This window comes from Nesoenas mayeri (assembly GCF_963082525.1).
Source record: "Nesoenas mayeri genome assembly, chromosome: 5".
NCBI lineage: Eukaryota > Metazoa > Chordata > Aves > Columbiformes > Columbidae > Nesoenas > Nesoenas mayeri.
In genome coordinates this window covers 38,133,880-38,157,371 of record NC_137548.1, presented here as the reverse complement: position 1 = coordinate 38,157,371, position 23,492 = coordinate 38,133,880, and the positions used below count along the sequence as shown (strand labels likewise).

General features: G+C 39.3%; 1 protein-coding gene across 1 annotated transcript in view; it reads left to right on the top strand.

Annotated features, from left to right (window-relative positions):
- The window catches only part of MAP3K9 (mitogen-activated protein kinase kinase kinase 9), a gene marked incomplete at both ends in the record, with an annotated part of 53,644 nt that overhangs the window by 28,764 nt on the left and 1,388 nt on the right, over positions 1-23,492 (top strand). The window contains 8 exons of the mRNA XM_080345100.1: positions 471-651; positions 8,394-8,542; positions 11,989-12,164; positions 14,638-14,878; positions 16,046-16,168; positions 16,889-17,042; positions 21,552-21,664; positions 22,318-23,133. Coding sequence (XP_080201226.1) covers positions 471-651; positions 8,394-8,542; positions 11,989-12,164; positions 14,638-14,878; positions 16,046-16,168; positions 16,889-17,042; positions 21,552-21,664; positions 22,318-23,133 — 1,953 coding nt within the window. The remainder of the gene's footprint in view (positions 1-470; positions 652-8,393; positions 8,543-11,988; positions 12,165-14,637; positions 14,879-16,045; positions 16,169-16,888; positions 17,043-21,551; positions 21,665-22,317; positions 23,134-23,492) is intronic.

The window sequence follows — 23,492 nt, the reverse complement described above, 5'->3', positions numbered from 1 at the left end:
CTCATGCATTTACAGGAAGGGTATATCTGGCCTGTGTGTGTATCTGGATTTAAAAAACAAAAAGTCCCCTAAGCAGTTCAAGAAAAAGATACTATTACTGGCTTGCTGAGAGAGGATTAATTAGGAGATATCTTCCCTTATCTGGATTTCTAGAAGCTACAGTGGTTCACTTCTTCTTAGCAGAGAATTATTATACAGAATGGCACTGGGCACCATATTAAAGAATTATGTTATTACCTCTTTGTTCTCTGGGACTTAGTATTTTGGTTAAATTTGAAGTTATCTGCTAGACAGCTGTTCTCTTGTCAGATAAAGGGATTAGCTTGAAATAACTTATAACGGAGTGTGATATGTTTGAATAACTAAAAGTAAAGGAGAATCTTGAAATTCAGGAGATCTCAAGGAGGATCTTTTTTGCATAAATACTAGCTTTACTCTGCATACCTTTTATTTCCCCCCCTTTTCTCCAGTACTGATACTCGAAAAGGTGGAAAATGGAGATCTGAGCAACAAGATATTGAAGATCACGGATTTCGGCTTGGCCAGGGAATGGCATAAAACTACCAAAATGAGCGCAGCTGGGACATATGCCTGGATGGCTCCTGAGGTCATCCGCTCCTCCATGTTCTCCAAAGGCAGCGATGTGTGGAGGTATTGATTTGCCATTAAGTGATTGGATACTAATGAGTAACTAGAACTGCCAAGAAAGCTCTTTTTGGTTCACCATTACTCATTTTTAAACATAATATTAAAATTCAGGTATTAAGAAAACTTTATCCACCAGCTTTCCATCTATCGGACTCTCAGATTGATTTGTATTTATTGTAAACTTTTTTTTTTTTTTACTGTAGGAAGTGGTGGGCCAGCTCCTTCATGCCTCTAAATGTTTGTTCTATAAATTTACATCCAGACTATCCTTGGATTCAGAATCCCAATTCTCTCTGCTTTATCTAAAACAAACTTTTTGTGCTTGTTTTGCTATTGGCTGATATAATCAAAGGCCATAAACCAATCCATGAAATACTTAAAATTACTTTTTTTACTGTTTTACCAACAGTAAGATCATTTTCTGTTTTGCTAGTTACCTGTCACTGATGTATATGTACACAAATGCACTGTACCTAGTTGAATTCTCTCTGCACTTTCAACCTGAATACAATGTTTTTCACTTCCATAATAAATTTATGAATAATTTCCACCGTTCTGATCTTTCACATAAAATAATAAATCTCTTTTTCAAGGTCCCTCTGAGTTTGTAATCCAGAAGTAGTAATTTGCATGTATATATTGTATTTTCCATTCATGCACTGGTATTTTTGAGAATGGGAGCTGCTTTGCTGGGAGGAGTGTGAGGATTGGACCATAGATTTCCAGCAATTGAGTTTGGATGTGACTGTTAAGTGATTTAGTAAATCCAGAATTCAGTAAATAGCTCTGAGACAGTGACTTTTCTGGATGCTATGTGACACAGAATCAGACTGGACATCCGAAGTAGATGAAGTAGTCAGAATTTTGTTTTCCTATGGGGAGAGAAGTATTGAAATGTTGGGGTGACTTGGTCTTTAGAGCAGTAAGATTCTCTCACTGGTCAGTAATGCTCCCACACAAGTGTGTGCAAGCTGCGAAATCTGTCAGGATAAAGAAATATCCCAGCTGGCAGAATTGTCTGGCTGTTATGGCAGAGATTGGTGGGGGTATATTCATTTTCCTTTTCCAGTTTTACTGAATAAATAATGTGTCACCTTGTGATAAGTCTCTGAATTTCTATTTTGTACAGTAATGGTGTGGATAAAATTCTGACTCTGTAATTAAATGTGGTAGCCTCTGTAGTTAATCTGAGATGAACTGAGCAAGACCCAGGCTTTTATTCTGACTGAAGTCTGGCAAAAATGAAAATCTCAAGGCTGTGCACCTTTTCTGCGCACATGTTGACAGTACTGGTTTATATACAGCTTGTCAAGCTCAAACCTCAATTTATTTTCGGAAACAGTGCCAGGAAAGGCTTTTAAGGGTAACCTGGGGGATAGGGAGAAGGGAAGGAGGAAACAAATGCACTGTGATTGTAACTTGCCTAATCCAGGCATGATGTGAACAGATCGGTAGATGTTCTGTACCAGTATGACCTCATTTTAAAAAAGATAAGACTTATAGGTCAGTTGTTAATTTTTTTCATGAAGGTAGCTCAAGTGCCTCTATGCCTATGCAAAAATATCAGTTTGGTCAAGGATTATAAATTGCTTCAGGATTGTAGATCATTAAATTGCTAGTTTTTCAGAATTTATTGATGTTTTTAAGATACCTTCATCACTTTCTCTTTTTATAGTTACCAGTCTTCCCTTGAAAACAGGTAGAGTTTCTCTCAGTGCTTCTCCTTAAACATGGGGTTGTCACCATCAACGGAGCTGTTATACTGTTTCTGAATAAGCTTTCTCTCTCTGGTGGCCAAAACCTTGAGTCATAGTTAAATAAGCTGAAAAGAACATGGTGTTTGAGTCATGTATGCAGAGGACAATTATTTGCCAGTGCGGTCACTACTAGTGTGTCAATGATTGTAAGCACTGGATTTTACAAAAGCAATCATGGACATGTGTAATAAATCCTGTCCTCACCAAAGGATGCAACTTGAAATTCTTGACAGGGTGAACTTTTTTATCCTATTAGACTTGCCCCTCTTCTTGTCCACTTCAACCTCTTGGTTAATCACTGGAGTCAAGGGAGTTTTTTGCCTGATAACCTTCCAGTTATTTTGTCTAGCATCAACAAAATTGGCTGTCTCTATCCCTAACGTTCACAGACCCTTTTATTTCAATGCCCTTTTTGTAAAGCTTATTAAAGAAATACTGCTGGCTAAATTGGTGCCCAGCCTTTTAACAAGAATCTTGCTCTACCTGTGTTCTTGTTGCACAAACAGGTGAAGATAACATTGCAGAAGATGCTTGCTGGGACTGAAATTTCCTGAGTCAATCTTATCATAAATAACGGCTTCATGCAATTCATTTCAAAACATGTATCAAGCTCCCTTTAAAAAACTCAATTCGCATTTTTGTCTCACTCCAAAGAAGAGTTGGCAAAGAACTTATGAGGCTAGGGAATGCTCCCACACACTGGTGTCTATCACTGGGATCTGAGCCACTGCAAAGCATGTTGATAATAACAGTACTTAGTACATTTTGCTAGTGAAAATTTGTTGCCATGAATTTTGCTGTGATGCACCTACAAGCTTTAGATGTACAGCAGAAACCTTGTGCTTGCATTGCATAGAGGACAAAGAAGCTACAGTTTTATTTCAGTATGTTAGTTCCTGCAAATCTGTTTGTGTTTGAGAGGAGAGTCATGTATTTGCTTTGGCTTTACAGGGGTGAAATTGAAGCACAGGTATTGCAGCTTATCCAATACTGTATGGCAAGTTAATGTTAGTAGGCATGTAATTCAACTTTCCCTGTCATTTCTAACTGCCTAAATATATTCCTTGTTTGCTACATACTTCATTTTTGACTTGTGCTGTTTAAAAGACAGTCATGTTGTCAATATGATTGGTATGCAGAAGATAAAGCCACTATACAGGTTTGATCTGAGTTCCCCATATTTCTCAGTTTAGATGCTTTTAAGATGTATCTACACTGAGACCAGTGAAATAATTACAAATTTAATTTTTGTTTAGGAATGAACTATCAGAACTACCTAAAACCATCTGATTAGCAGATCAAGATGTTTCAGGCATTCAGTGGTGGGTGTAGGAACTTCAGTCATTAGAATATTTAATTTGAATGAAGTGTTGGCAAGCACTTCCATCCACAACTGACTGCTTGTAGGCTTCTGTAGAGTCCTCTGTGAAATGAAGTACAAAACTTCAGTACCTGGCACATAAGTGTAGACCAGCAATACTGGTAGAAGCTTGCATGGGAGATGTGTACACAACTGACTGTTGTGAAATAAGCAGGAAATGTCATCTCTGCAACTGCTAGCCCAGCAATGTGCAACATGCGAACTGCTTTTTTCTTAACAAAAGTAATATTCTAGTTTCTGTTGTTGCTGGGGTCTCTTTGTTGGCCTGATAGTTCCTTTCTCATGGAAAGTGCTGAACCTAGTGAGATAGATAAGAGGAACCCATGGCAGAAATGCCATTGAACAATAACAGTGAGAAGAAATTAGTGGTTTTTTTTTCTTAAGTGCACAGACTTATGAAGGAGGTGGCAAAATCACATGTGAAATCTTGCAGGCCTCCAGCCTGCCTCTCCCTGAAAATCCAATGTGTAGGATTGAACCTGATGTTAAATGGCTTAAGGGATTACTGGATCACTGGGAGATGGTTAATTATTCATACAAGTGTCAGTTGACTTGGACTCATGGTCTGTATCACATGGTTCATGTCATAATTAAAGTCCAAAAATTACTACTCTGTGCAGAAAAAATAAATGAGCTTGACGAGTTTTTCTGCTTCCCTGTTGAGAATGAGGAGAGGGCCTTGATTCTTTCTTCCTATGCCTTTTTTGTATACATCTGTTCTGACTCTGGCTTTTTCCTTTGTAATCCTCACGTCCCTGCTTGAGAGTTAGTAGAAAACACTGTTCAGCATCTCTCTTGCTGTTTAATCACTTGGGATGATTGTTGTTCAAATGCCACTAGTGGTAAAGTAATAACACAACTCTTTAGTAGTTTTTCCTACTTTTTGATATCAACACTTGCACCCAAACTGAAGAGTAACATCAACATTCAATCAGATTTAGACAGGTCAAATGTATATTCAGTCCAGTATTAATTTTCTTTACGTGTCCCAGGAGGCCAAAAAGGAAATGGGAAATCCTTAAACTCCTGTTTGTTTTTTTCAAATGAGGCTCTTGATACAGTAAGGATTTGAGAAGCCTGATGGAAATAAATAATTAATTGTAATTATAATCATTAGAATAGTAAGAGTATGAATTACATAGGAAAAATGCAAAAGATTGTATAGGTTTAAATACATGATATTTTGCTTAATAAAGTAAACTGGCTGTGTTAGCAGCAAAGGTGGAATCTCTAGTGACAGAAATTCCATATATAAATATGGAAAGTGGTATTAAGACTGTCCAACTAAGGTGGTAGCAGTTACAATTAATGTTAAAGACTTGGTGGGGTAGAGAGTAAGAGAGGAGGTTGCAAGAGGACAGGTTGTGATAATGAAAATTTTGATTACTGTCAAATGGGTAGGCAATTGTGCTTTAAATCACGAAGAGATTAATCTTTTAGCAGTCATTTCATGGAACAGCTATTCAGGGAGCTTTTAGGAGGAGAAGCACTTTTTCATTTGTTCTTCAGGTGTGCTTAGGAGGCCTTCAAAATAGTACATAATGACCATGGTTAAAATATGTATACTTAGATTCAATATCTTGGCAGGAGCAATTAAGAAAAATCAGTCCATGACAGTCCTGTTTAATCTCAAGGAGATTAATGACAAAATATGGAAATTTTGTGTAAAAACAACAAAGGGAACATGCAGCATGGATATTGTTTAAGGACACTAAGTTAAAGCTCAGAGCAAATGCATAGAGGAGTCTTTAATTGAATGAAGAAGATGGTGTAGAAGAGACTACTGGAAGATGTCTTTCAGAAAGTTGAACCTATATCCAAATAAAGAAAAGTAGTCATGGACTTAAGTACTAGCAAGTTGAAGATAAAACACTCAAGATCAAAAGGGTTTTGAGGAGAGTCTTGCGAAAAGCATAAAAACAAATAAATTGCTTTCAAATTAAACACAGGTGAAAATCCTGCAGGAGAACATATGGGCCAGAGGTGACCAAGGTGTAAGAGTGCAAAGAAGATAAGGCTATAGCAGAAAAAAAATTGTGATTTGTAGCTGCTAGAATGGATCAAAGAGAGTCTTTCTAAGCTGAAAATGTCTCCTTAAGAGAGCTGAGCTGGAGGACTTTTCATACTGAAGTACTGTCCACAGGCAAACGAAGCCTAACAAATCACTGGAATTTATGGAAACACTCAAGTTTTCTACAGGAACACGGGAGAGCCAGCTGAGTTAATAGCTGTGGTGTGTAATCTGTTGCTTAAAGCTGCATTAATACTGGAGAAATGGAAGGCAGCAAATGTGATGACAGGTCTTAAAAGAGCTTTTTCTTATCCTGTGGATAAGAAAGTCTCATTTTCAGTTCTACCAAATGGTAGAAGCAGCACTAAGGGGCAGGGGGCTGGTGGACATATGAGCATATCTGGGGAAGAGTCAGCTTTTGTAGAATGAAATCATATCTTGTGAAACAATGAAGATTCTTGAAGGATTTGCAGAGTATGTGGACAAGTTATAAGAATTCTTGTACCTCTTTGGATTTCAAAAAACTTTCAACGAAGTCTTTTGTCAAAAGCTTTTTAAAGAATGTAAATTGATGTGGGAAAAGACGACAAGTCTGTTTCTCATCACTTAGTCAATTCTTAATTACTAAAGGAATAAATCAGTTTTCTTAATGGGGAATTCTTGTCTTCAGCATAATCATAAAAGCAGTAAATGGTTAGGTAAGGACATTTGTGGCTGATATAGAGTTTTTCAGGAAGAGGAAAAATTCATCTACTGCACATAGCTGAGGATAAGTTTTACTGTACTGAACGATAAAATAGATGAAATGGTAAGAACCCATGGGAGAATTTCACATGTACAATGATGGGCTCTACATCTTACTATTACGATTCAGTAAAAAGATATTAGAGTTATTGTGGGTAATCTAGCTCATTTTGTAAGGAGTCAGTAAGGCAAGTGGCAAATTAAAGTTTAATAGGAAGGAAATGAAGAAGAAAACAGGAAATCATGTGCCTTTCCCCATATCTTTAAAACTTGGTGATTTTGGTCATTCCAACAAAAATGTTAAAATGGAATGAGATGGTACAGATGATGTCAAGGTCAGTGAAGGATATGCAATGTTCAGGGGAGTAACTAGATTAGGGTTTAGTTAGATTAGGATTTTGGTGGCTGGAAAGAGGGTGATTTAGACAGGATGTAGTAGGAGCTGGTAAAATCATGGATGCTGTGAAAGAAGCTAATAGGGAACATCTGTTCACTCTTCCTTGTATCAAAAGAAGTACAGGGAAGCAAATAAAATTTTCAAGTGACAAGCTCCAAACACACAGAAGTACTTTTTTGGCAATGCATCATTAAATTTGTTGAACTTGCTACCATGGAACACAGTGGATGATAAATGGGTTCCGATCAGTGGGAGAAAACAACATCTGATCACTAAATATGAAGAAGTCATCTCCGGCTCAGGTTTCCTAGAAGCAGAGAGAGCATTGTGGGGATTTGTTGTATACCCGGGGGGAGAACAGCCCTGGAACTATTTCCTTAACTTCATAGGTAATATTTTGTAGAATATCTTAAGAACAACTTAATTTTGAACAACTGGTTTTCACTTTTTTTTTTTTTTTAATGACAACCAACCAAACAAAAGGTGAAAATGGCATTGTATTTCAGGCTTACTAAAAAAAGCAGGTAAAATAAGGCACTTGTCCAGCTTGGTAGCCATGATGAGCTTGTCCAGAAAACTGCGCTTTCTCCAGTGTGCCACACTCACCCTCAACAGGTTCAGGTACTTTCTTGTTGCTTAACAAAGAATGCGTGTCATGGTTTAACCCCACCCCACAACTACGACCACACTTGCTGCTTTCTCAGTCCCCGCACCCCACGAGTGGGATAGGGGAGAGAACCAATAGGGAAGGGAGAAACTTGTGGGTTGAGATGAAAACAGTTTAGTAAGACAACAGCATAGTAATAATAGGATATTATTATTAATATATATAAAATAAATGAAACTCAGTGCAACCCCTCACAAAACTCCACTCATGCCAAGCAGCCAGTTCTGGAGAGGAGAGCACTTTGGTCTCAAACATCCAATCACAGTGAGAGTGGGGAAAAAAAAAGACAGAAAGGCCAACCTAACATCAAACTGAACTGGAATGGAACTAACCAAACTAGCTGTAAAACTGAACTAACTAGCCAGAAAAGCTGGCTGCAGCTTTATACGGAGCATGATGCTAATGGTGGGGATATGTCAGTGATCAACCTGAATGTCAATCTAGCTGTGGTCCGGTCCATGCTCCCATCCTACCAATTTGCATTTGCAACTGGACAGTTGAAGAAGTCCTTGGTTTCCCTGACAAGAGCCAAAATGTCAGTGAGTTCTTACATTCTCTTCATACTGACTCAAAAACACAGTTAGCTACTGAAAGAAAAACATTAACTCTGTCCCCAGGAAGAAGCAGCATTATTGCATTATTCTCAGAGTAAATCCAAAACAGAAGGCTGTGCTAGCTTTGAAGGAGGAAAGATTCTAACTGCATGGAAAACTACTTCAGTTTCAGCTAACTCAGCACAATGTGTTTAAGTCAAACGCCTATTCTCTTTTCTGTTTTCTTCCTGGTAGTTACGGCGTGCTGCTTTGGGAGCTGCTAACAGGAGAAGTACCATTCCGAGGAATTGATGGTCTTGCAGTAGCATACGGTGTTGCCATGAATAAACTTGCTCTTCCGATCCCTTCCACCTGTCCAGAGCCTTTTGCCAAACTCATGGAAGGTAAGCCAGCTGTGGTGCAAGTATGGTTTGTGCTGTCTCTGGAGTGCTGTTGAGCATTGCCTCCTTGCGTTGGCTTTGATACCTAAGAGCACAGATTTCTCAAATGGCGTTATTCAATGGTGCAAGCTGTTATGGGAGCTAGGCTTGGCTGTTAGTATGCTGTGACTGTTACTCAACTGCAAGAGTAGTAGGTGAAAGAAATTTCCCTGCCATTTTCTATTATCTGGCTGTATAGGAAAATGAAGGCTATTGCTGTCGTTACCTAGCTGCTTGCTTTCTAGTAGTGAAGACTCACCAACACCAAAACTTCACATATTTTGGTCTAGTTTGAAGTCTTCAACTTTTTTTGAAATTCACAGCTTCAACATCTTGCTAGGCAGCATCAGAATGAGTGAAACTTTATCCTACTGACATTTCAGGGAGAGGGTTTAAATACGGCTTTGACATTTGAAAACAACACGAATTTTCAGTTAGAATGATGTGATTTTCTGCTTTGTGTGTGGAGATAGTTCATATCCAAGGTGGGCTATATACAGAGGAAAGAAATACAGGAGTTTGTCATCAGAGCTGCTGTAGCTATTAAAAAGGATTCTGTGGGGTAGCTTTTGAGGTGCACCTGTGTGACCTGCTCTGCTGGCTATTGTAACTACTCACATATCTCCAGTTCTTCCTCCCTCCCTCCCTCACAACAATACCTTTAAGTGTTTTATTCAGTGCTCGTATTCACAAGGATTTCCAGGTGTTTGTATGTCATAAACATTTTTGTGCCTATCTGGCAAAAAGAAAAACTGAGGTAAAAGAAATCAAACATGTTTTTGTAGCCTTAGTGACCAAAGAGTGAGTCTGAACATGGAACTGACATTTTGTGGCCTCTGGTGATATTTTTAGCCCTGAGAGAGGAATTTGATTCATCCAAGAAAATGTTTCTGATGGATTTCTCTGCTTTTAGTATATTTTTGGATTTCTCTGGTCTTTTCTGTAGCTTACAGCCTTCAGTTAAGTTAAAGTAGAAAATTTTACGTACTGCCGTGCTAAAAAAAATATCCTATGGATGGTAAACAGCAGCAGAGTTGCAGGTGTAGTAACTTGGAAGCAATGTAAAGCAAGAAACTGTGGATGAAAGAGTTAATGGAACTACCAGCTCAGTGTCCTGCTGAAGCAGTTTATTTTGATGTGGTTCTCTAAAATGAGGACCTTGGCTTTCTTAAATGTGTGAGGTATTTGCTGTTGGGGTTGAAAATAATGCCCTCTGTTGGGAAAGTCAGGCAGAGGCATATGGCCTGTGCTTGAACCCAGCAACGCAGGGGTGAGCACCTACGGGGTTTTTGGACGCTTGGCTTCTCCATGAGCAGGGGGAAGAAGAAAACAAGAAAACAATTACTTTCTGCCCCTTGGCCGAAACTGTTTTTCAGACAGGCTGTTTCCCATCTTGGGTGAACTCTTGCTCCCCTAATGCTGCTTTTACTTTTGAATTACTGCCCTGGTGGTCTTCACTGGGACAACAAAGCTGAACATTCCCTCTTCACAGAAAGGACTTGTATGTTACAACTGTCCTCATTAGTGCAAATTAGGGCAGATCTAGGCATGGGAAAATAGAAGCCATGGGCCACCTGCATAGTTATCCTGTTCACTCATTCATGCATTTGGCTGGCTCCGGCATTTTGTTTTACTTTTGGTCATGTTTGCTTTGCCATGCTTAAAACCTGAGGTAAAGAGGCAGGGATTATGGCACTGACAGTCCAGCTGTATCACCCATTGCTACTAATTGGTCAGCAGCAGGGAGCCTTCTGAGCGCTCCTTAACATCCTCAGTTCTCTATTTTGATAAGAGAAGCAGTGTGAAATCCATAAACACAAATTTGTTCCAGTTTATGCTTCCTGGAACCTGATCAGATGCTTAAATACCAGCATCTTGATACCAGCAGTTTTGAAACCAAAGCTCCCAAATGCAAAATCTCAGTAATGCTAAAATCAAAGGAAAGACCTGCAAATGAAGCCTCATCAGCTGCACAGATTTTGTGAAGTGTTACTTATTTTTAATTACAGCTGCTCCTTAGTGTATTTTGGTCCATGAAACTGATGAATGAATGAATGTCTTTTAGGGCATCACCAAAAAGAATGGTTCATTTTTTTGTAGCTGTAAGGTCTAGGAAACTTTAGAACATTTTTCAACTCTTGCCTCGTGCTGCAATAATGTGTGTAATCCAGTGACCATTTAGAGCAATAGTAATATGAGCATATTGAGACCTGTGTGTTACTTTCTTCCATTCATGCATAAAAGCTATATTCCCTAGGTGTATGTTTAAATGCTAAGTTTTTTCGATTCTTCTCAAATATTGGCATGCAGGAGTCTAGCAGTACTAAAAAGAATAAAAGGATATTTGTTGAACAAGAACCTATTTAAGCACAGGTCAATATAGAATGAGAAAGTGATGCTTTCTGCAGGAGTTTAAATTAGGTTGAAGAGAGAGGCCTGAATGAGTAAGAATTTCCTATTCAGAAGTGTTGTTAAGTAAAACATTTTGACTTAATGGCTTTCTAAAAATACGTTCTTAATTATTTCGTAGCTTGAGATGTTACTTCACACCATTTTCTATTTCTGTTTCAATTTTGGATGTTAAATTCACATCACTGTAAAAGAAGTACCTTTTTGTACTATTGCTAGTTGAGTTGCCTCATGGTAAGATGAGTACCTTAAATTCTGCATTTTTAGAGCTCTGTAAGTGGGTAAGTCATTGCGTTAGATTGTAAATGATAAAGCTTTTTTATCTGTGGTTTCTCTTAAAGGCAAATGAGAAAACCCCAATCAAACAGATTTTTCTCAAATAGTGAAAAAGAACATTTAAAAAGAAGAAAACTCCCAAGTGTCTCTTTGGTGTCATTATTTACTTGAATCTCCTGTTTTCACTCAGATGATGCCCAGTCTGCTTTGCAGGGCAAATTTTCAGTCCTGTGGAAGCGTTTCATAATATGACTCAGAGTCTGACATCAGAAAGAACTCTGATAGATATCTTTCTGCAGTAAGGCTGTTAATACTGCGGTGTAAGTCTGATAATAGAACTGTTTGCCAGAATCTTGCCTCATATTTCCACTCTGTGAGCACTTACACGTTGCAGCAAAATATTTAAGGAAATTATTTGATTTTAATATATGCTTGAAAAATGTAACTTTTTGAAAATTAGTAAACCTGTATTTCACTTGGCACATTGTTGCAATAGAACCTAGAGACCAGGTAGTTCAGGATCTTAAGCGATGTTGGATATTGTATAAGCATGAATTCCATACTTGGCTTATGATGGGGCAATAAGTGCAATTGGGAATGGAGGAAGAGGAGGTAGCACAGACAGTGTGCATGCCACTCTTAGCCACTGGGGATCAGTAAAGAACTACTCATCCTATCAAAGCTCTATACTGAGAGATGCTTAACAGTTCTTTGTCCTATTCTAGATTGCTGGAACCCTGACCCACACTCACGACCTTCCTTTGCCAGTATCCTAGACCATCTCACTGCCATACAAGAGTCCGGTTTCTTTGAAATGCCCAAAGATTCCTTCCACTCCCTGCAGGAAGACTGGAAACAAGAGATCCAAGAGATGTTTGATCAGCTCAGAGCCAAAGAAAAGGTAAGTAGAGAAAGACACTCCATGCTTGTGCTCTCTGGATTATAATTTTCCCATTTCATAACTGAAACAGGGATCATAATTTACTGCATCCCAGAGTTAATTTTGTATGTACTTTACAGGAAGCTGTAATAAGTCCCTCAAATCAATGACAGGTTGTGATGCATACAAGGGTAGAATCATGAGTAAGATAAATATCTGCATCCTGAGCTGCTACTGTAATATTGTAGTGAGCTTCCATTGTACACTGTGCAAACTGCTAGGATGAGTTGTCTTCAATATTTCACTACTAGCATCTTAATTGAGAAGCCTAATGATAATTGTTAACAGTAAAAGCAGGAGGGGCAGTTTGTGTCCATACTCTAGCAAACATTGCAGCTTTGGTTCTGTCAGTTGTGTGTGTTCTGGTTTTCGAGCACAGCTGGACTGGATAGGCTGTAATAAACATGAGTGCAGGCCAGGGAACTGGTCCAATAGCTGTTATAATTGGAATCCACCTGGGTAAATTGTAGAAAATGAAAATGCTAGCAGGAGTAAAAAGAATTGTGACCGTCAGCCTCAGAGTAGAAGTAGAAAAGCTGAAGTTTTCTTCAAGCATAGTTGTAGAAAGCACAGCTTGCTGCATCTATGTTAAGGGCTTTACAGAGACTGTCTTTAAAGTAGGTATGAAATTCTGCAGTAGAATCAGTAAAGTAATGATATTTTTTTAAGTTCATGGCCTCGTGCCTGAAAATAAAATTATAATAAACAGTCAACTTGATTTGGGCTCAGAAGTTGGGTTTAGGAGGCAGAGAAAAAGAAAAAAAGACCTATGGGCATAGCAGGTGAGCCACAACAATACTTAAAACATTTCTATTCACGTATTATAGAACCTTTTGGAAAAAATAAAATATCTAATAGACATTTCCCTGTTGCACCATGTTGTCCTTTGGCATAACTGTGTTGGAATGTTTTTTGAAAACCAGACACTTGAACAGACAAACAGAAGACCAAACAGTAGCAGCTACACTGCCCTCAAGTTTTGAGTACTGTGTTCCTCTGTAGCAATGGGGAAAGAGAGTTTTGTATCCTATTCACTGCATGAGTAAAATGTACCAATCCTTTGCATTGATGTGACAGGTAACAGTGTAGTTATTAAAAAAAAAAACAAACAAAACAAACTCAACTAAAATGTATCTGATAAGATGAAGTTTAACTTTAATTCTTCAATTTTCACCCTATGCAATGGAATTAGCTAGATGGAGAGAATTATTCTCAGTTCTGAGTTCTTTTGTCCTTGTGAGAGGAGTGCAGTGAGAAGAGATTTTTGAGATCTCAAGGACAATTTCAGTTGATTCATTTTGTCAACAAAGGAAAGATTGAAAACCTTGCCTTATGCTGCTTGATGCCTAAGGAGCATCCATGCTTGGTGGAAACTGATGGGAATGACCTCCCCATGATGTTTTCTTCATTGATTTTTATGTTAGAGCTGTGCTTTGTGCTGTTTTACGATGCACGAGACGGCAAGGTTATTTTTAAACAGTTTAAGTCAATACTGAAGGTAACATAGGTACTTACTGAACAGGAAAGCAAGGATGAATTCTTTTCAGTGTTACGAATAAATCTTGCAAAATGGGTTGCCATACGGATGGTGTGCTCCAGTGGCCGTTGTAAACATGTTCATATCAGATATTGCAGCATCTTTTCTCATGACACTGAATTTAGGATTCAGTGCCTTTTTACAGAGTCACAAAATGGTTGAAGTTGGAAGGGACCTCTGTAGATCATGTAGTTCGGCCCCCCCTGCTCAAGAAGGACCATCTAGAGACAGTTGTCCAGGACTGTGTCTCACATGACTTTTGAATATCTCCAAGGTGGGAGATTTCACGACCTCTCTGGGCAACTTGTATCAGTGCCCAGCCATGCCCACAGTAACAAGGTGTTCAGAGGGAACCTCGTCTGTTTCAGTGTGTGCCCATTGCCTCTGGTCCTGTAACTGGGCACCACTGAAGAGAGCCTGGTGCCGTCCCCTATGCACCCTCCCTTCAGAGATTTATATGCACTGATAAGATTTCCCCTTCCTCCTACCCAAGCATTCTCTTTGCTAGCATAAACAGTCCCAGCTTTCTCAGCCCTTCCTACTAGGACAGATGCTCTAGTCCCTTAATCATCTTCATCCTCCTTTGTTGGATTCTATCCAGTATATCCGTGCCTCTCTTGTAATGGGGAGCCCAGAACTGGACACAGGATTCCAGGTGTGGCCTCACAAATGCTGGTGTCCGAATCGTAATACTGATATGAAGCGCCTTGAATGGCAAGCGTAGAAGTTCTTCAGGATTGTTTAATGTTTTCAGCTTTCAGCTGAGCCTTTAACCAGTAGCACCAGCAGTGCTGTGAGTGCAAGTTGTTGCTACTGTACCTTAAGAATAGGTAATGTTAATCTTAACCCACAGGTCACAAGGTAGGTTTTCTTTTCTACTTTCCGATCTCCCTGCAGGAGCTACGCACATGGGAAGAAGAGCTAACTCGTGCTGCTGTTGAACAGAAGAACCATGAGGAGTTGCTACGAAGGCGGGAACAGGAGCTGGCAGAACGTGAGATTGACATCCTGGAAAGGGAGCTCAACATCATCATCCACCAGCTGTGTCAGGAGAAGCCTCGGGTAAAGAAACGCATGGGGAAGTTCAAGAGGAGTCGGCTCAAGTTAAAAGATGGCAATCACATCAGCCTGCCTTCAGGTTGGTGACATGTCAGGCTGTGTCAGGTGAAGTGGGAGGAACAGGTGAACTTGTAGCTTAAGTAGCTCATTTGTACTGATACTTACGCATTAGAAGGTATTGAGTGTACTTTGGGAAAAACATGCCTCTTTGGGATCAAAAACTAAATTTGCTTCTCTTGTGGCTAGCATTCCCCAAAGTTCCCAGTATGAAGACCAGAAGTAAATTTGAGATGTTCCGTGCCTTTTAGCCGATGGCTGTATATGGTTCATGGTAAAAATGTTGCTGTTGCAGTTTAACATGTTAATACTGAAAATGATCAGTTTGGTAAAGGATGTACATAAAAAATGGTGGAGGTTCTTGCTCTGGGAATATTTTACACAGTGCCGTAGCAGAAACCATAATCTACTGGATTTCTCCGTGCAGGAATCTAAAATTTATCAAAAGTACATTGATAGCTGTGAAACTACAGAACTACATTGCTAGTTCCTGTGTGAACTCATATTAACACACAAGTGACCTGTAATACCATATGTAATGGAAGAAATGTTAACAATTGGTGAGGTGTCAAGAAAGTCATTTGTAAGAGTGAAGATAGTGATTTTCAGAAATATTGAATCCTTAACATCTCTGCTGAAGATTCTGTATAGAGATTCAAACTTGTAAAAGAACAAAAGTATGGGTTTGGTGAACCATCCAAGGCTCATTGCTACCTCTAGGATGATGGCTTAAACTATATTCTTTGTTTTCTGAGAGCCTGGCTGTTTAGAAGAGCAATGATGATAAAATGTGCATGTTAACTAGTCTTTAGGTCTGCAAACACCTATTGCTGGTGGTTTTGCTTAGCTAAGAAGCTGAGAGATAAAGTGAAAGGAATTTAGACAGTGATATACTTTGGCATAAATGTCAGTCAGCTCATGGGGATCTATGTGTGCATGTGTATGTATCACACACATACACTAAGAAAATATATCTTCACGAATGCGAGTGCACATATTTGTTCTGAAGTAACTGTGTGTATGATGGAGGGATAAAAATTAGTTGTAAAACTTAATTTCAACATAGATCCTCTAAATTGCACTCCTTGAAGGTTACCATAAATTATTATTTCTTTTTTCTTATATTAAAAAAGAGAATTTTAACTATATCTTTCTGTGTTTGTTCTTATTTTTTTCTTTTGGTAAACAGATTTCCAGCATAAATTCACTGTGCAGGCTTCTCCAACGATGGATAAAAGGAAAAGCTTGATTAGTAGCTGCTCCAGCCCTCCTGCAAGTCCTACCATTATTCCCAGACTCAGGGCCATACAGTGTAAGGAGCTCAATGTAGTATTCAATTTGGGAAATGTGCAGTCTGTCAGCGTGGTAAGATGCCAAGATTCCATATCTAGGACAGGACTGTAAAATTAAAAAAAAGTTGTTCCTAAAATGTTTGCCTTATGCCCTGCATGTATGTGTTTAGAGAGAAAAGTGGAGTGTGTTGGTGATGAGGGGGGAGTATCACCTTTGAAGTCCAGACCTTACTTACCCAAGTTCTTAAAATATTGCTGTTTGATTGTATAGAAAATACATTCCCTAGGTGTATGGGTTAATTTTAAAAGATGCTATTTTGCAGAATAGATCTGTGAAATGTTATTGAGGTGGATTAAAGAAAGAAAATCAAGGGCACTTGTTCCCATAATTAAACAGAATTAGGCAGACAAGCACGTATTGGAACCGAAAGGGGTGTTAATTAACACGTAGATTTGTACTGAATATCATGACATTTGTGTGTCTGGTATCAAACTGGTGGTTCTAAAAGATAAAGCAGTGATGAAATCTGTGGAGCCTATCTACTAATTGTGAAGGGATCTAGTTGTTAGATCTGTGTTGATAAATGATCAGAATTATGGGAAAGAAGGAAAAACCTGAATGGGTTTTTCATTACTATTCCCATTCTGGCCTATGTTTTACTTTTATGTTGCTGTGGAACCAATTCTTTAATTTGTCTGTTTTCCTTTCCCATTTTCCACTGTTCTTTCCACTTGTGAAGTGACTCCTGCTGAAAGCAGTAAAACGTGGGGACGAAGCTCAGTCCTTCCAAAGGAGGAAGGGGAGGAAGAAGAGAAGAGAGGCCAGAAGAAAAAGGGACGCACTTGGGGACCAAGCTCACTTTGTCACAAGGAGCTAGGTGCAGGAGAAGACAGGTAGGAGAGGACCTGGAACCAGACTGGTTTCGAGGTTTCTAAAACTGGTTAGGAGCTGTCTCACTGGAGATTTGCCTGTCCTCTTGCAAGGACTTCTCTGCTTACAAACTTACTTGTTGTACCAGAGATATTAGAGGTTCAGAACCAATTACAAAACTGCATTGCATTAAATCCCTTGGTAAAGGTCCAGCACTGATCCGATGCTTTCACTGTCTGCTGTTACCTTGTTGTGTGTATTTGTAAGCAGTAGAACTTCTCTTTAGCTATGCAAAACTGTTTCTCTGGTAGCTTTTCTTTATTTTCAGGCTCAGCATCCTGTAGTTTCATATGTTATCTGAAAATACATCTCTTTTACAATTCTCAGCTATGTTTTTTCTTGTCTTAAATGCTGTTATTTTAAAAGTATCTTGTAGAGCCAGGTAAAGTTTTTTCTTCAGGCTTTTGAACAGAATGCATACCTGGAGTGAAAACACCCTGAAAGTGATTTTTTGCAGAAATACAGGTTGTACCTGGCCCTTTTCTATAGATACTTGTTCTGTGGCTTTTTTTTTGGTGTGTCTGTGTGAATTATTTATACCAGGATTCCAATGGACCATTGCCAAAGTGCTGCTTTAAATGTGAGAATATTTTGATCTCCTCAGAGATTTTAACACGTTGTGATTTTTAGTGGAGCTTGAAACTTTTTCCTCTGCTGAAGTGATAGTTTGACTCTTGCCATATGTTTTTTTGCTAGGCAAATAAAATAACTGGTTAGAATTTATCTTTAATATTATGTGCGCAGATGTGAAATTCCTGGAAAACATGTTTATATAATTTATCACTATTGCAGTCCTTAGCAAGAGAGCCTGGATCTAAGTGTTCTAATGACATTAAATATGTTCTTCCTCCAAGGCAATCTTGACATGTTAACAGGACAATGTGGAGGAAGCTTCTTCAACTGCTGCCTGTGCTTTACCTGCTCTATAGAGGAAGTGTAGCACCCTACAGAATTAAAACGGACGTCACATTTTACAATCATTAATTGTATAAAAGGGCAGGAGATCACTGAAGCTGGTAGAAAAACACTTCTCCATTGAAATCACATTCTTAGTAGTCTGGGAATAAAGCCCTTCGGTTTTCTGTTCGTCACCTTCTCCGGGGAGACTTGATACAGCTATGGCTTTTCGCAGAGTCTCTGAAACATGATAATGTTGCTGAGAGGGCAGTAGAGCTAACATACAATGGACTACTGCTGCTTGCTGAGATCATGCCAGACTGCAGACTTATCTAAAGGGAACAGAGTTACAGTAAATATTACTGACTCAAAAGATAGAGTGCTTTCTATTTTTAGTACTTTTAAATTCTGATTTTAGAGAGTAGGGAGCTAAAAATTAGGGTAAAGTCCAGTTCAAGCCTTCTCTATGACACTGTTCTGGTAGCAGCAGTGCTGCTATTCCAGCTGCTTACAAAACAATGTCATCAAAGGAACTTGAAGATTCGTCTTTTTCATCACCTTCCATGTGTTCTCTGCAGGAGGTAATTCCAAATTTATGCAAGAATGACATTGTGGGAATCGCAGTGAAATTCTCAAGCATGAGTAAGCTGACCTGTAATTAACATCAAGTAAAGGCAGTCATGAAAAGATTATACAGTGATTTTTCACCCTTCTGCATTTGTCTTTGAACGTCAGGAATACACAGAGCAGCAGAAGGTTGCTGTGCTAGATTGCAGAGACCACGACTGGATGAAGCTTTATGTTGGACTAGTGTTGTGACAGTTCAGTTGTGATCTTATGGAATATTCTCAAGGATATATGATGAAATCTAAATTGTCTTTAAACTTGGCATTGATTAGCCCCAGTCTGTTATTATGGCATGGCTGATCTTTACCCTGTTTAAATTTTGACACTGTTGATGTTACTGGTTTTATGGAGGGTGACTCTGGATTTGGGGCACTCACGGTCCTTTACCTGTTATCTCTTAAGTTCTTCCAAGCTAAATAGGGGTGAGCCTGGGAACAGACACTTTTTATTCATGATAGTATTGTATTAATGCCTCAACGTGGTGTTACAGAATGGTATTAAGACAACAGAGATGCTGCCTTACAGTTGTAGGGATGTTTTTTTGCAATTTTCTGAGCAGATAAGCCTTGTTACCTTATCATTCCTAAAGAAAGGTGCTTTTCACTTCCCGATAGAAGGCAGCAACAGAGATGTAACACAACCATAATAACTTCCCTGATATTTAACCCAAATAGATAACAGATAAGAAGTCTTTAGGCTCCTGAATTGTCATGCTGGTGACTGAAATAGGTAGTTTTACTGCTAGTGCTTTCAAATCTTTCCAGTTGCTCTTTCCTTGGAGCAGTAACAGATATCACTGCTGTAGTAGGAATGTACTCTAAGTTGGCATATTTTGATTTGCTTTTATATGCACGTTACTGTCTAGTTAAATAGGATGTGCAGCTGTCCTCTGTGCAGCTCTCTGGGGTCTGCTTGTAATTTGGGAGAGAGAAAGAGAAGGAGCAAAAAATAAAAGGCAAGGATGAAGATTTTTATAACCTTGAGGTAAATGTAGCAGGCCTTGAAATTATTCTGGTAGCTGTTTACCTTTCTGTTCAGATTGAGCTGAGCTTTATCAGTAACAGCAAATTTTCAGTCTGTTTTTTGCAAGGGAAGATTGTTCTGAGAAGTCAAAAGGAAGCAAACTAAGTTGATGTGTCCTGCTATACAACAAAGGGCAATTCTCAAGACCCTTTAGATAACTGTGACTGTAAACTGCGGGCTAAACTGAAGTTTACTGTTGCCTTTCATCCTACTTGTCCTGACTATGCATATTGTACACATGGATAATTTAGATACAACGTACATTATTTGGTGGATTGGGTTACATAGCCAGTATAGTATGGAGGGGGTAAATCAGGATAGAGACCCAAACACTGAACTGCTTCTCTGTTGTAAAGCCTTGTGGTTGTCAGTTTTTTCAAGCAGGATTCAGCACTGTGCTGTCTGGGTTCAAGTTCATAGCAGGGTAATTCGTGTACCAGAATGGTTAATGGGGGGAAGATGATGGACTTCTGTAACAGCTGAGAACTGTACCGGATCTTTTTAGTGTGATGTCATCAACCAGCTGAGTGTGTGCTGAATTGCCTTTGGATCTTGTGACCTCATTTTAGCAATATAGTTTGGTGACAAGTTAGGCATGTCGGTTAGGTAGAGAGTAGAGGAAAAATACATGCTAAGAAAAAAAACCCTGATATAATACAACTTCCAGTTTTTAAATCCTGGGATGGAAGCCATCTTAGAAATGCAGAATGATTCTCGTGGAAAATATGACTCATGAGAGATAATTCATTACAATCCTTCTCTTACAGAGAAAGAAGGATATAAGTACAGAGAAGTTATGTGTCTTTGATCAAAGGACAATGGAAGTTAGTAATGGAGCTGGAAGAGATCTCATCTCTTTTGAGTTTTCTGTTCTTTCAGTAACAACTAGATGCTCTTGTAGGTCTGGTTGAGATCATTCACATTACCCACAGTATTTTTTTTTGCTCCTTTCATTCAATTTCTGACTATCTTAAGTGCCTGTCAGCTTTTCACCAACACTATCATGTGTTTAATTTTGGAGTTTGGAGAAAGGCACCACAAATCTCACATTGAGACAATATTGCTAACTGAACAATAAAAGTTTGAGTGTTGATATGTCAGAAAGTGATGTCAGTTACTAAAGATGTTTCTCATGTCATGAATGTACTGCAGGGAACAAACAGGGTGATGGTAATGAACACCTCTGAATAGGGACTGCTGATAACTGAGGTGTCAAGTGACAAACCTTTAAATACAGGTGATTTCAAAGCAGGGATTTGGTTTGGGGTTTTTAACTTGTTTTGTTTTGTTCACGTTGGTTTGGTTTTTGTTTTTTTGTACAATGACATGATTTATGATTTTAGTTACCTGTTTTTCTGTAGTCTGGAAGTTATGCTTTTAACTGTTTGTCCTTCAGTGCGGTGTTTTCTTCACAGGGGAGATATCAGTCAAGGCCTATAATACAGAGGCATGACTTTGCTGTTATAGTGACTTTAACATATTATTGTCCCAGTGAGTGATCTTTGACTTTCATTGTTCATTTGTATTTCATATAGAAATGGTTTTGGAGGTATTTTTCACCTCCTCCTGTTGAGCACTTTATTTTTTACATACCATGGTAGGTTTGCCTTGGCTTAAAAATAAAGTGTTTAATCTGATGTTTGTAGAGGTGCTTTATATTATTCTGCATTCATAGCTGCTGGTTATCAGCAGAGATCTTTTGACTGCCATGGTCTAATAAATGAAGGATGGGCTTCCTGACTTTTTTTGTATTTTAAAGTGCCGTAAAGATGTTGCAAAATGTCCTGCTATGGGAGGACTTCAAATCTATGTAATTAAGATGGATACCTGCATACCCAAAGTAGAGCAATAGAGAATATAGAAGGGGGGGAATGAAAATTGGTTGAAAACATGGTACATTTTCTCTCATCTTTTTACTATTTCAGTTTGAAAGCTCTGGTAGAAGGCTACAAACAGTGGTCATCCAGTGCACCGAACCTTGGGAAGATTCAGAGAACTGCACCTGCTTTTCCAGGATTCACCAGCTTAGCAGAGATGGGTAAAGGAATTCCCTGGAATTTATATTCTTATCCCCACTTCCATTCACATTTGAATGAACCCTTCCTTTCCTGAACCTTCACCTGGTACCTTACAGCAATATTTTAATTTTGGTGCTGTTTTTCTTTCATTCTTTGTGAAGTAACTAGTTTCTTCTTCTGGATTTTCTTTTTGTTCACCTATCTGCTTGTGCTTCTTATCTGTCATGCTAACAAGTTTCTCTTAATTCCCCTCTAGCTGCATGCTACTTCTCAGCTCCTTTCCTGTTAATGATATTTAGATATGCAGCATGGTTGTACCTTCACTTGTAGGAAAATACGGAACCTTTTGCTTCTTGCTCCCAAACATGCATATTTACTCTAGAAGTAACTGAGGTGTAGATTGCTTCTGAAACACTATTCTGCAGTTGATTGCAAGCAGATTAACATGTCACTAGTTTCTTCCACTTTGATAGTACTTCCACTTACTTGTCTTGGCCTGTCTGCTCTGGAGACAGTAGCCTATGAGTATTTGGCAGTTGGTGAAGGATGCTTGTGATTAGGACAGTTGCATCTTCTGAGGAGAAGCTTAATTTTCATGTATATTTGTAAGACAGCAAAATTTGCCTATGAAAATGTTCCATCCATGCAAAGTCTGTTTTCATTTGCTTTCCAGATGATGAAGACAGCGAATGTCTTAATGGAGAGGGAAAAGTGCACCCTTCACCAGGGCACAATCAGTCATACCTCTGCATCCCATTTCAGAAGAATGAAGACTGGGATGGCCCGTCTAGTGATGCCAATGAGGAGTCCACCCCTGTGAACTCTGCTACTAGTACCCCACAGCTGACACCCACCAACAGCCTCAAACGTAGTGGTTCCCACCACAAGCGATGTGAGGTTGCATTGCTCGGCTGTGGAGCTGTGCTGGCTGCTGCAGGCTTGGGTTTTGATCTGTTAGAAGCAGGAAAGTGTCAACTGCTGATTGAAGAGGAGCCAGAGGCACCCAAGGAAGAGAAGAAGAAGCGTGACAGCATTTTCCAGAGAGCTGGACGCCCCCGCAGGAGCACTAGTCCACCTTCCCGAAAGATCTTCAGGAAGGACGATCCCATGTTGTTGCTAGGCGAGCCATCCACATCCCTCACCCTTCTTTCCCTGTCTTCCATTTCCGAATGTAATTCCACCCGCTCCCTGCTACGCTCAGACAGTGACGAGATTGTGGTGTATGAAATGCCTGTCAGCCCAGTGACAGTCAAGGCTCCCTTGCCAGCCATTACCAACCCACTAGTCAATGTCCAAATTGAGAGGTTCAAACAAGACCCCAACCAGTCCCTGACTCCCACACACGTGACAGTCTCTTCCCACACCCAGCAAAGCGGGCACAGGCGCACACCTTCTGATGGGGCCATCAAAGGGAGTGGACTAATTGTCAATGGGTGCCCAACCAGTGGATGCCCTTCCAGTAGCTGTTTAACTGGAGCACTGGGAGCAGGTAGGTTTTCAGCCATCGTCCTTTTCCTCTTCAGAATAAAAACCCAAACAGTATGATTTCTTGTTAGGAGGCAAACACGTTGCTTATACAGCATCTGTTGTGATGGTCAATCCATTAGAAGAGCTTATCGATACCGTCTTTATACAAATAATGAGCAGAATAATGCAGTAGTGGTCTCTGTTCCAGCAGCTCTGCGCTAAGGAACTCTCTCTGATCCCGTGCTGTGAGGGGAAGCATAGTATCGTTTCTTAGACAAAGATGGTGCCAAAGTACAAATATTGCATATTTTTAGCAGTTCCTCAAATTCCATCTCCATTGTCTTTATACATTTGTTTGTATTGCTGTTAAAATTCAAAGTA